Consider the following 12,935-nt stretch of genomic DNA (forward strand, 5'->3'; position numbering starts at 1 on the left):
TGCAACAATGATTTCAGGAGTAGGTTTCTTAGTGCCCCTTACCCATTTAGCCCATCCCCCCTCCCACAACCCCTCCCGTAACCCTCAGTTTGTTCTCCATATTTATGAGTCTCTTCTGTTTTGTCCCCCTCACTGCTTTTATTTTTGTTTCCCTTCCCTTACGTTCATCTGTTTTGTCTCTTAAAGTCCTCATATGAGTGAAGTCATATGATTTTTGTCTTTCTCTGACTAATTTCACTTAGCATAATACCAGTTCCATCCAGTTCTATCCACATAGTTGCAAATGGCAAGATTTCATTCTTTTTGATTGCCGAGTAATACTCCATTGTATATATAAACCACATCTTCTTTATCCATTCATCCATCAATGGACATTTGGGCTCTTTCCATACTTTGGCTATTGTTGATAGTGCTGCTATAAACACGGGGGTGCATGTGTCCCTTTGAAACAGCACACCTGTATCCCGTGGATAAATGCCTAGTAGTGCAATTGCTGGGTCGTAGGGTAGTTCTGTTTTTAGTTTTTTGAGGAACCTCCATACTGTTTTCCAGAGTGGCTGCACCAGCTTGCATTCCCAACATCTTCTGTGACCTTGATGGCTCTGGGTGAGAAAAGGCTGGCTGCAGGGGTCAATTCCACACGCAGAAGAGGAACTTCTGGCTAACTTCAAGGCCAGCACAAATTCTTGCTGCAAGATCAAATATCCTTTAAGGTTTCCTGATTCACTCTGTCTGGATGCTCATGTTTTCTCTAAAGACAGGGCCTATGGCCATCTTGAGGCAGACAGCAATGCCAGATCCCAAAGAATTTCTTTTGCTCCCAAAGGAACATTAAGATATTCCCAGTTTAGGGTGGGGGGTGGTCAAGAGGAGTGAGCCATACGGACTGGTCAGTAGTGTCAGGAAAACATGCCGTCCCCGCTTTGTGGGAGCCCGACTCCCAGGGACCCTCCGTCATTCTGTTCAAAGCCCAGTTAGGAGGGAATAGAGGCTCATGACCCAAAGGAGGGCGTGGAAGGACCTTGGCCATGACTGAATGAAAGTGGGACAGGGGTCTGTCCACTAGCCTGGGGCAAGTGAGAAGCCCAGAGTGCCCCGGTGAGCACCTCGGAGCCCAGGAGGAGCCTGTGGGGCACTCAGCTCTGACGGCTTCTGTCCCAGCCGAGCCCTGATGAACCTGACACCAGATACCCCATCCCACTGGGGTGAGGGAATCTCACCCTATCCCTCACCCTGCACCAGAAGACCGAAAACGGACCTCATGTCAGGCTGTCTAGCAGAGACAGCTATGCAACAGGAAAGCTGGTCCGTGCTTCATAGATCAGATCCAGCCGGGAGTGTGAAGGACAGCACCAACTACCCGCTGGGCGCCTGACCCAAGTATTTGCATGCCTGTGTACGTGGATAGTTTGATGAACTGTAACCCCCACCCAAGTCAAGAAATAGGACTTTACTAGCACCCGAGAAGCCCCCCCCCCCGTATGCGAATATAAGGTTTTTATCTGATATTCACAATAGCCTTAGAAAAAAGGTGTTATTATCCCACTTTATCTGCGAAGAAACTAAAGCTCAGAGAGGTTCAGAAATTTCCAGAAGTGTCATAGCTCGACAGTCAAACCCGAACTCTGGCGTTGTGTTGGACTCCTGAGCTCCTTCCAGCCCTCTACCAGCTTCTCCCAACAAAACAGGAGGAAAACACAAGGGGGGACGAAAGGCATTCAATGACGTGTTTTGCTGTCCTTGTCCCTGAGGTCCGGAGGGCTGCATACGGGGGGCTTGTGTCGGGCAGGTGCTTGCACTTGATGTGGTTGGGCTGTTTTCAACTTTATGCTCAGCGACTCTCTAACGTTATGCTCTCACTGAAATGGAAATGCCAGGGGAGCTCAGGGCTGTCCCCGAGGTGTGTGCCCCAGCTAGGTCTTGCCCTCCCATCTCTGCATTATGGATGGAGTGAATCATCTGGTAAATAATTCACTTGTCATTGGGACAGTGAGGGTAACAGGAGAGCGGGATGGTGGTGTTGGAAGGCTGAGGTTAGCCACCCGAGCCAGACCCCCAATCCTTCCAGGGCTGGGCTTTGCTCTGGAGAGGGAGCTCCCGAGAGTCAGGCAGGAGCCCCACATGGACAGCCACCCAGGGAGATGAGACCATGGTGCGTCAGAGGGCTCTGCACAAACCGCTCAGTCTCCTGCTGCTGACACCCCTCTGCCTTCTGCATCGAGGGGCCTCGGGTGAGTGATACTCGGACCACCCCTCACGGGGGCCCATTCCCCCCTCACATCCTGTTACTTCTTCCTTTTCTTCTTTGGGATCCCCCTTTTACACTTTTGTGGCCATTCTGCCAAGTCCATCCACTTTGTTCATCTGCTAGGCCTTAACCAGCTCTCCCTGAGCGACCGCTATGTGCCAGGAGTGGGGGAGGCAGGGCCGGAACACCTTCAGAAGCCTGGGGTTATCCTGAGGGCCACTGTCGGGTTGTAAGCATGGAGTGACATGGTCAGATCTGGGCTTCCAAACGTTCCCCCCGCCCCCCGCTCTATTTTTTAATTTTTTTAATGTTTATTTATTTTTGAGAGAGACAGATCATGAGCTGGGAGGGGCAGAGAGAGGGGGAGTCACAGGATCCAAAGCAGGCTCCAGGCTCTGAGCTGTCAGCAGAGAGCTGGATGCGAGTCTCGGACTCACAGACCACGAGGCCGTGACCTGAGCCAGTCAGACGCTTAACTAACTGAGCCACCCAGGCGCCCCCCCCCCCCCCCGCCCCAACATTCCCTTCAAGACAGGTGGTTTCCTGGGAGCTGAGAGCATCTGGAGATAGGCTAGGTGAGAGATGCTGGTAGCTGGGGCCACAGCAGTGTCCACAGGGTTGGAAAGAACCAGTTTCTGGGTTGTCTTGCTTCTCGCTCAAGGGAAGAGCAGAATTTGGCCCGTGATCCCTTCCCTCCAGCTCCATGCCTGTCTTCTCTTCTGGCTGGAGAAGTTGACAGCTGTGGAAAGAGTCTGAGATTGGGAGCCAGTCTCCAATCCCAGCTCTACCACCTGCCATGTGGTTTTAGACCGTGATTTCGTGCTTCAGAGTCTCAGGGGATGCTATTGTCGTTACAGGCGAGGTCAGCAGATGTTCTGTGCCTTGCTTGTCTTCTGAGGTACTATCATCATCCACACGTGCCAAAGCCCAGCACAGCATCATTATTTGGCCACAGGAGACAGGAGAACATGGGCCTCAGGCAGATGCTGGGGCTCCGTACTAGGTCCTGAGCAGAAAAAAACACCCGTTGACAGCCTTACTCTGTGATGGCTGTTTAATGTCAACTCCCCGATAGACTGAAAGATCCACGAGAACCGGGTTGGGGCGGCTCACCTGTCCTTGTAACCCTGGTGCCTGGTACAGAGCAGGTACTCTGTAATTAGCAGTTGATGCACGTGTGCTGGATGGGCTGATGGCAGGCTGGGATCATCTTCCCTTTGCCGTAGTGGGTCTGGAATCCCCCTGGAATCTTTACACAGAGACCCCCACAGCCTCGATTACCAGTGGCCGTGTAGATCTCCCATCTCGGGCTGATCATCAGACTGACTTCTAGATGCTTGTTAAAAATACAGATTCCTGGGCCCTGATGCCTGGGGATTCTGAGTCGGTGGTCTGAGATGAGGCCCAGGAATATGTATTTTTATCAGTCTTCCACAGTGGTCTGCCGGCACCCGGGGATGGGAACCTCAGCTCCAGTCTGTTCCCTGATCTCAGGCAAGGACTCCCCCAGGCTGCCTGCTCTGGCACGGCCAGACAGGAAACTCCAAAGCTCCCTCAGACACTGTCGCTTCCCCACTAACTCCAAGGAGGAGAAGAAGGAAGGGCCCGACAAGGGAAGGAGGAGAGCCCAGCACAGCCCAGATGTCCTGAATTGCCACTCTGTCCGTAGGGCAGCCCCACTTGACACGCAGAGCCCCTGACGAGGAGGCCACAGCCATTCAAGGAGTGCGGGGCGGCTCTGTGGAGCTGGCCTGTGGCTCTGGGCCCGCCCCCCTGGTGGTCTTCTGGAGCTTCACTCCCCTGGGCTCGCTGATTCCCCGACCTGTGGCTGTCACCAATGGAGCAGAGTCCAAGGTGGAGGCCGGGGCCTCCACGCTGGGGGCCGTGAGTCTTTGGAACAGCAGCCTGGTGCTTCAGGAGCTGCGGGAGGGCGCCCGTGGCCACTTCCTGTGCCAGGCCCTGCACGCGGCCGGTGGCCAGCTCCACACCACCTACTCTTACCTCACTCTGGCCGTGCTGGGTGAGGAGCCTAGCTGGGACGGGTGACCTGGGTTGCTCTGCATGCTGTTTAGCCTCTATTTGCATGTGCTTCTCATTGCATTGGGCCGGGCCTAGGTTCCACCGGTCCTTGCCTCCGGGGGGGGGGGGGGGGCGGCGAGAAAACCTGGGGTCCTAGGAAAAGGATGGTCAGGGCCCCATGGGCAGGCCAACCCCCAGCCAGCAAGGGCTGAGCCGTGAGACACAGCCGGGCATGGCCTGGGTCTGCGATAACAAACACAAGGCCTCTCCTTCCCCTGGCCAGTGCCCGTATCAAAGCCTCAGGTGAGACTGAGTGACCCATCCCCAGTGGAGGGGACCTCCGTGGTGGCCACATGTGCGTTATGGGAGGGCACAGAGCCTGTGACTTTTGCCTGGAGACATCAGGCACCTCGAGGCCCTGAGGAGGACCTGGTGGAGGTCACAGGGCAACTGCTTCAGCTGGACCCAGTCAACAGGACGCACCTGGGCTGGTACGCGTGCAGTGCCCGCAACGCCGTCAACCGGCTGAGCAGTGATGGAAACTTCCTTGATGTCGTCTGTGAGTCAGATCGGTGGGGGTGGGGGGGCACGTGGTCTGCACTCTGCCTCCTGCCACACCTCAGGGCCACCAGGAGGGCCACGGCCCTCTGAGAGGCTCCAGAAGGCAAGAACATCAGGGCACTGGGCCCGCTGGTACAAAATACAGGTCTAGGACAGGGGTTTTAACCTTTTCAAGCTCGCGGGCCCCTCTTCCCAGGAAAATGGGCATACGTTCAGAGTCACAATTTTATGCATATTTACGGTAAAGGGGTTGGCCCACAGAGCCTGCCTTTGGGCTGAACTTGAAGGTCTCTCGGGACCAACTGAACCCTGAGGAAACAGGGAGGAGGGACACAATAGGGAGAGAGGGCAGCAAGTTGGTCCAAGTTGGTCCAAGTTGGACCACGTCAAAGGCCAACGGTCCCAGTCCCAAGAAGCCCCTCCATCCTGGGCAAACTGGGAAGGTTGGCACCCCCCTCCTGCCTAGCCAACTCTTGTCGTACCCCAAACTCGGTCCCTCAGGGAAGCCTCCCACAGCCTAAGGTGATTGCCTCCACGGACCCTGAACACCTACACTGGACGGTGCCTATGGCCCACAGACTCCGAGCTCCTCGGGGGCCTAGCCCAGTGGTTGACATAGTAGGTCCATAGTACGAGCTTGTTGGATGGTGAGTCAGTGACGATTACACGAGTGAGTCAGGGAATGAAGACTGGAGAGATGTGACGAGTCTTCCTTGCCCCCCAGATGGTCCAGACAATCCTGTGATCACGGTGGAGCCACTGGGCTTGACCGAGGAGGGTTTCTGGGCCGGCGAGGGGGAAGAGGTGACCCTGAGCTGCCGGGCGGCATCCAACCCCCCTTGTCACTACGTGTGGCTCCGCGACCACACTCAGGTCCAAGTGGGGCCCGCCTACACCATCGCCAGCACCAGCCGCGCCCACACAGGCCTGTACACCTGCCTGGCCCACAACAGCCGCCTGGACACCCACAGCCAGACCACCGTCAGGCTCACCATCTACTGTGAGTGTGGGGGAAGGGGCCGCTCAAAGCCAGGACCACCACAGCCCTGTGTTCTGGCAGACTCCAGGCGCCCTGTGGAAAGCGGTGTAGACGTTGTAGGGGAGGGAGGTGTGGGAGTCAGGAGGTGGAGAGCAGGGGGACAGGCTGAGAAAGCTGTGGGAAGGGACAGGGAGAGAGGAAGCCCCTGACCCTATGTCGACCTCATCCCCAAGTGATTCTTCCCACGGCCTTGGAGACTGAACTGAGGCACAGAGAATGGTAGAGAAATGACCGTGAGGCAAAGCACCCAGTGGCAAAGAAGAGGCAATGGGGAAACTTCCCCTCTGGGGGCTTCCACGGGCCTCTGGGATTCCTCAGGGGCTCTGAACTCCCGCTCACCCCGTCAGCTCCTGCCCCTGACCTGAGAGCGCAGCTCTTTGCTCTCCAGCCCCTCAGAGAAATCGAGTCATTTCCCTCCCACCCACTTCTCGCTCCTTCTCCTACCCTTGACCCTGTGGCCTCCGGGCCTCTAAACTGGGCCCGGGGGCCACGGTGCCCTGGCAGCGGAGTCTGTCCAGCCCCATCCTCGCCCACTTCTCCGCCCAGATCCCCCTGAGGGGCAGCCCTCCTGTTCTGTGCTCCCCACCCTTGGGGCTGTGACCTTGGTCTGCGCCTGGCCGGGGGGGCTTCCAGCTGCCCGGCTGCGGTGGGAAGGGCCCCGGGGAACTGGCCCTGCTGCTCTCAGCAATGTCACCTGGAGTCGTGGCACCACCCAGCTCCCTAACGGCGGCGTTTTCACCTGTGCCGGCGAGCACCCAGCCCTGGCGCTGCCTGCCCTCTGCAGGATCACGCTGTGTGAGTGGACATAGGACACAGCAGGGCTCGGATGTTCCAGGCAGGGGCATGGGTGGGAGCCAGGGGAGAGCCTTAGAGGAGCCCTGGGACCTGGGATGCGGCTCCAGATCGCAAACTCCAAGACTTGCCATGTAGCAAGGAGGTGGGCAGCACTCAGCTCTGACTCTTCCTTCCAACTTCCTCTCCACTCCAGCCGGGCGTCCAGCCACACTGCCCTGTCCTCCGCAGTTTGGGCTTGGAGCCCTGTGATGCCTTCCTGTCTCCCAGCCTCCAGGGTCAGCAGGCTGTCGTTGACCTTACACCATACTTCTACTGCCCTATTGCATGTTGGCCTTGAAATGTGCCTTTAGCTTTCTCCCCGCTTTGGAGATTTTTACCCACCCCCCAAGACCAAGTTCAGATGCCATCCTATCTTCAAAGTGCTTCTCCCTATAGCCCCACAAAGTTTGTCTTCCTACCTGTACTCTAGCATTCATCAAATTATATTGTCATTGTTTGCTTGGTGTCTGTTCTCACTATTTCTCTGGTACATGGCCAGCTCTCAATAATGATGAATGAATGAACGAGTTACTGAGTCAATGGAGGAATGAGTGAGTGAGCAATAAATGAAGGAAGGAGGGGTGGGGTGGAGTAGGCCTACCAAGCCCTTCTTCCTCCTGTAGAGCCAGGCTGACCCATTATTCCCTATCCAGGGGAACCCCTCCGGAGCCCCACCTGCTGGACCACAGCCACAGTTGGAGACCAGTTCATCATGCTGAGCTGTGAGTGGCCTGGAGGCGAGCCCCGTGCCATGCTGAGCTGGCTGGATGGACAGCAGCAACCCCTGGGCACCACTAGCCCCTCACTGGCCATCCACCTCCTGCATACCCAGGACGATCTGGCTGGCCGAGAGTTCACCTGCAGGGGCAGTCACCCACTCAGGGTCCCTGACCCCCACTGCCGGCTCCTGCTGGGTGAGTAGGGGCTGGTGGCTTGGTTCTGGGGCTGAGGTGGGAGAGCAGCCCTTTGGAATCGTGATGAGGGCCTCTGGGGGGGTGTCTGCACTGCAATGCAAAGTGAGTCAGGAGACTGAGTCACCTCACCTCCCAGAACTCAAGTTGTTTCGATCCATAAAGTCAGGGGGTTTGGTCTGGGTCTGTGTTGCCCAATAAAAATAGGTGAGCCGTATATATAATTTAAAATTTTACATTTAAAAAAAAGTACAAAGAAATAGAAACATTTTATGGAACTCAATATATCCAACATACTACTTCGATGTTTAATAATAAACAATTATGAATGAGGTATCTTATTCTACTGTCCTCAAAATCCAGTGTATTTACTTACAACCCATCTCAGTGTGATCTGGCCACCTTTCAAGTGTGCAACAGTCCCGTGTGACCAGGGGCTACCGCTATTGGGCAGCACCCTGTCTAGCCGGTGAGGGAATTCTGTCTCCCTCATTTGCATTAATTTGCATGAGGGAGTCTGTCTCCTTCATTTGCCTGAGGGATTCTGCCTCCCTCATTTGCATCAATTTGCATGAGAGGTGCCTGATTATATTCCTGCCTTGCATTAGTGTTTCAGGTGTCAGAGGTCTCTCTCTTCCTCTCTCACTGCTTCTATTTGTTTCGGTCTGGTTTCCTTCTCTGTCCTCATCTGGCCCTGCCAGTCCTTTTTATTGCCAACTCGGTGAAAAAAAGTTAAATACTGAAGTGAAAAATGTGAGAAAACACACAGTCACATATAGCAGTTCGCACAAAATGATTTACATCTTGGTCTCCAGGGGCTTGGTGACAGCCTCCCTGGGCTCTCAGAAGGCCCTCATCTGGGAATATTTCCCTCCCTTATTATTCAGTCTTGGGGTTGGAAATTCTATCCTAGGAGATTCACTGACACCTGAAACTCTGGGTCTTTAGGACTCAGTCCATAAAAAGCATCTGCTCTGGGCCCAGCCCAATGCCCTGGGGGTGGGAGCTGGTGGGCTATTAGGGAGGTATTAGGAGGCCCCATGCCAGGTACTAGGAGGGAGCTGGTTAACACAGGGGTGAATAAGGCAGGGGCCCCACCTATAGGAGCTGAGACTAGAGTTGGGGCCTGAAGGCACACTGCTATTATCAAGAAATCTGGAAGCAGATTGTGGTAGGACTCTGGCATAGAACGGGATCCTGGAAGAGGCAGCAGACTGGCCCAAGACAAGCTTCACTGCCAACTCCACTGGCCCCATCTCTCCTCTGTTTCCCCTCCCTATCCCCTCCACTGCTGGCCAGCACCTTACCCCCAAGCCTTCCCACTAGCCAGGCACGGGGGACACCTTCCATCCAGCCTTACCCTCTCTGTCCCTGCAGAAGCCCCACAGGTGGCAGTGGCTAAGCCCCAGGTGTCCGTGCTGGAAGGGGGAGAGGCCTGGCTGGGGTGTGCCCTCCTGGGGGGCACGCCACCTGTCCAGCTCCTCTGGCTGGGACCCCAGCGACAGCAAGTGGAAGCTGGCCCTTCTGGATTCATGCTGCACCCTGAGGGGGCCCAGCTCCACCTTAGCATCCGGGACGCTGACCTAGCACGCCACAGGGGCGCCTACCAGTGCGTGGCTCGCAACGCCTTAGGGAACAGCAGTCGGAGCGTCCTGTTGGAGGTCCTGAGTGAGTGAGGGGTAGTGGGTATTTGCGTGGCAAGGGGCACGGGGAAACCTCCAGCCGTAACCCTGTAGGTGGAAAGACGCAGGAATCCTCTGCTCCAAAATTTAAAAAAAAAAAAAAAAAAAAAAAAAAAATTTATGTTCATTTTAGAGAGAGAGAGTGTGAGCAGGGGAGGGGCAGAGAGAGAGGGAGACAGAATCTGAAGGAGGCTCTAGGCTCTGAGCTGTCAGCACAGAGCCTGACGTGGGGCTTGAACTCACGAATCGCGAGATCCTGACCTGAGCCGACGTCAGAAGCCCAACCGACTGAGCCACCCAGGGGCCCCCTCGGCTCCAAAATTTAGACCCGTTAACTCCTCAGGCACAGACAGGCCCTCAAAAGCGCAGGGCTTATGTGAACGTGAACCTGATGAACCTGATGCACTCTTGAATAAAGGCCAGCAGCACTCCATGCTGTCAGAATAATGTCCTCAGTTTGTAGGTGACGACACTAGGGCACCATAGACTGAAACTACACAGGACTGATCAGGCCTACAGACCTCAGTGTGGTGCCGCACTCCTGGCTCTCTCTCAACAACATTGGAATCAATTTGGGGGCGCAAGCACACCGACATATGTGGCTATTGGTGTGCAGGTGCCGTATGTGTCCCCGCCCTCACCCCCAGGATACCCAGCTCCTCCCAACGTCACCATCAGCCGCCTGACGTACGGGAGACACCGGAGGGAGGTGCAGCTGCAGTGGGCCGTCCGAGGCCCTGGGAACCTGACGGGCTTCCTGGTGCAGCGGAGGGCCAGTGTCCCGAGCCCAGGAGCTGGGGCTTGGGAGACAGCAGCCAGTGACATTGAGCCAGAGAGTAGGGGCCGGAGGCTGGGGGGCCTGGACCCAGGTGTCCGTTACGCCTTCCGCGTCCTGGCTCTGAATCACCACACGGCTGGACATCCCTCTGAGGTGAAGATACCAGGTGCCGGGGCTAGGGCCATGGAGGGACTCACCTTTTCTCCACCAAACCGAGCCCCGCTTCATTTTCCTCCTCACGGGGCCTCCCCTGCTCCTTTCCTCCGCCTCCCTCCCACTTGAAGTCCTCTCTCCTGGTCTCTTTCCTCTTCTCCTCCCTCCCCTGCGGTAGTCACGGCTGTCTTTCCCGTCCCTCCCTGGGAGGCTCCGGAGGCCCCGGGCCTAGGGGTAGGAGCCACAGTTCTGCTTGAATCCGGAGAAATAGGCAAGGGGGAGACACAGGATGCCAGTGATTTGAGAAGGGTAGGGGCCCAACTCTGTGCCTCAGTCTCACCTCCCGGGGCACAGGTGGGCTCTCAGCTTCCTGCTGCTCTGTCTCCATCCCGGGAACTCCCTTATTTCCTGGTGTCCTTCTCTTCGGCCCAAAGCTCTGAGATAACTGGCCTGTGGCCTTCAGTGCCACAAATGGGGGACTTGGCTGGGGACTTGAAAGCATGCAGAGCACCTCTTTCCTTGGGAAAGGCCTGACTTACAGATTGTCTGGGTCAAGTCTTGCTCTTGATTGCTCACCGCAGGGCATTGCCTGCATGCCGCCCCCTAAGCCATTGTCACGTTTCAGTAGTGGCACCAAAGCCATGTAACCAGCGCTCTCCCCTCCCAGCGGATCCACCCTTCAGCGCCTATCCAGCAGTGCTGGGTGCAGCGGGCACAGGAGTGGTGGTGGCAACGGTGGCCTCTCTACTGGTGTTCCAGTATGCTGCCCGGCACCCGGGGACCGTCCCCTGTGAGTGGAAAGCTGAAGGGCGGGGTTGCTTGAGTCCATAGGTGGCCAGGTCTAGACCTATCCAAGGAGACACAGACCTCCCCTGGGCAAAGAGTCTAGGCTCTTCCTTAACTGTAACTTCTCCTCAATGTTAGCGGTTCATCCGGGCTCCAAACCCCAACCCCAGCCATCTGAGGCCATCCCCATTTATGCTCCCGAGTCTCTAATACAGGGCCTACGAAGGAAGGGAGGGCTACTCTCCAGGGACCTGTGGTGGATTGCTCAAGTTAACACCCCTTCTTTTCTTCCTACAGGCCTTGGTCGGTTGCTTGTCCCCATGTGAGTGTAGAACCCTCGTCCTTCTGGGCGGGGCGGGGCGGGGCGGGGAAGGGCGGTTGTGTGTTGGGATTTTCCTCTAATTGGAAAGGAAGGCTGGGGAACCGAGGCTGTCACTGACTTCACTCTCGCACTTCACCCTCAGGGAGCAAAATCATCAATATAGGGAGTCGAGGGAAGGCCTTGAGGAACAGGCAGGTAAGCATGCTTCCGTCCCAAGGACCACTCATGTGTAAGGACAGCAGTCCTGATTTTCATGCATGAGGCTCAGTCTCTTGTCCTGCGAACAGGCGGGGATGTTCCCGAGGCATCGGTCTCCTCTGCTTGTGTCTGTCCTTGGTAGGCATTGAACCCCCACCCGCCACCCCAGGTGTGGAGCCTGTGCAAGAAGCCACGGATGCTCCAGTTAACGTCACCATCACTGTGACCGCAACCCCAGGAGGCCCCAAGGGTTAGGTGCAAATACGCACGGGGACAGGTGGGAGTGGAAAGATCCCTCCGTGTAGTCGGCCCTAGAGCCAAGAAAGCGAAGACCCCAGCTGCCCCACCCCCTTCAACACCCAGCCTTCACAACCAGGACAAGGCTGCCGTGCCTCTGGAGGACTTGCTTCCAAGAGGAGTCCTGGCCCAGCTTGTGTAACCCCGAGGTGGAAGGATGAGGAAGACCCACAACTGGAGAAGAGACCAGGCGGGTGTCCGAGGGCCGGGGAGAAGGATGGTTCTGGGGACGGTGCCTGGCGCTCTGCCGAGCAAGCCAGCTGCTGGCGCACGAAGCCTGTGAACCGAGAAACTGCTAAATAAATCGTACGTGATGCTCTCACCAGTGGAGGCTTGTTTCAGTTGCAACTCCCACAGGGAGAGGCCGGCCCCAGCTTCAGCCGGGTTCTCCTACTGGCGGGAAGCTAGGAGATGGGAAGCAAGACCTGTAGGCAGGCGTGTGCTGCCGTCATTCAACTGTAGCAAGGAAGGTGCCCTTCTGGGAGTTCCTTACTTTCCAGATCTCGAATTCCTCCCCCAGGAATGCAAACTTCGGTTATGGGACCAGCTTAATCAGAGGGGTAGTGGAGCCACGTGCCAATGCCAGGGTCTTTGTCCGTCTCCGACCTTTGGTGCAGGAGTGTCGCGGAGTCTGCAGTGGTCACAGGGACACACAGTCGCTAGACTCCGGGAGTCTGTGCCGACACGACAGAGCAGAGGTATTCCAGATGCGGCTTCTTGCCACCAGGCCCGGGGGATGCTGGCTGACAGGGGACCTTCCAGAGTCGTACCCTGTCAGCTGCCAGCATGACTCACTGGCTCCAGCGTGCGTGTGCATGTGTCTGAAATCTGGGGGAAACACAAACGAATGCTTGTTCAACTGGGCTACAAGAGTCAGGAGTCAGAGCTGCCTCCGCAGGGGACTCGGATGAGAAGAAACAGCAAGAGAGCCAAGGGATGATCTTGCCAGGAATAAGGAAAGTGGCGCCTGGAAGGAGACAGGAGACGGACAGAAACTTAAGTTGCTTCTCAGGTTCTCACAGACTTAGACTTTATTAGAAAAGGGATTTCAGGTTCTCTCAAGGCTCTCAGGACTGGAGCTAAGGTTTAAAGAAGGCTTATTTCAAC

At 56.3% G+C, this 12,935-nt stretch overlaps 1 protein-coding gene across 1 annotated transcript; it reads left to right on the forward strand.

Moving 5' to 3' along the window:
• Positions 1 to 2,149: 2,149 nt before the first annotated feature.
• Positions 2,150 to 12,150, forward strand: VSIG10L2 (V-set and immunoglobulin domain containing 10 like 2). The gene is made up of 12 exons (XM_058687243.1): positions 2,150 to 2,231; positions 3,918 to 4,268; positions 4,551 to 4,826; positions 5,553 to 5,828; positions 6,414 to 6,662; positions 7,355 to 7,615; positions 8,990 to 9,280; positions 9,942 to 10,238; positions 10,893 to 11,015; positions 11,309 to 11,333; positions 11,476 to 11,528; positions 11,674 to 12,150. Exons 1-12 carry the CDS (start codon positions 2,150 to 2,152, stop codon positions 11,784 to 11,786), a joined length of 2,397 nt encoding a protein of 798 aa, XP_058543226.1. The 3' UTR covers positions 11,787 to 12,150.
• Positions 12,151 to 12,935: the final 785 nt, after the last annotated feature.

Source organism: Neofelis nebulosa, chromosome 10 (genome assembly GCF_028018385.1).
Source record: "Neofelis nebulosa isolate mNeoNeb1 chromosome 10, mNeoNeb1.pri, whole genome shotgun sequence".
NCBI lineage: Eukaryota > Metazoa > Chordata > Mammalia > Carnivora > Felidae > Neofelis > Neofelis nebulosa.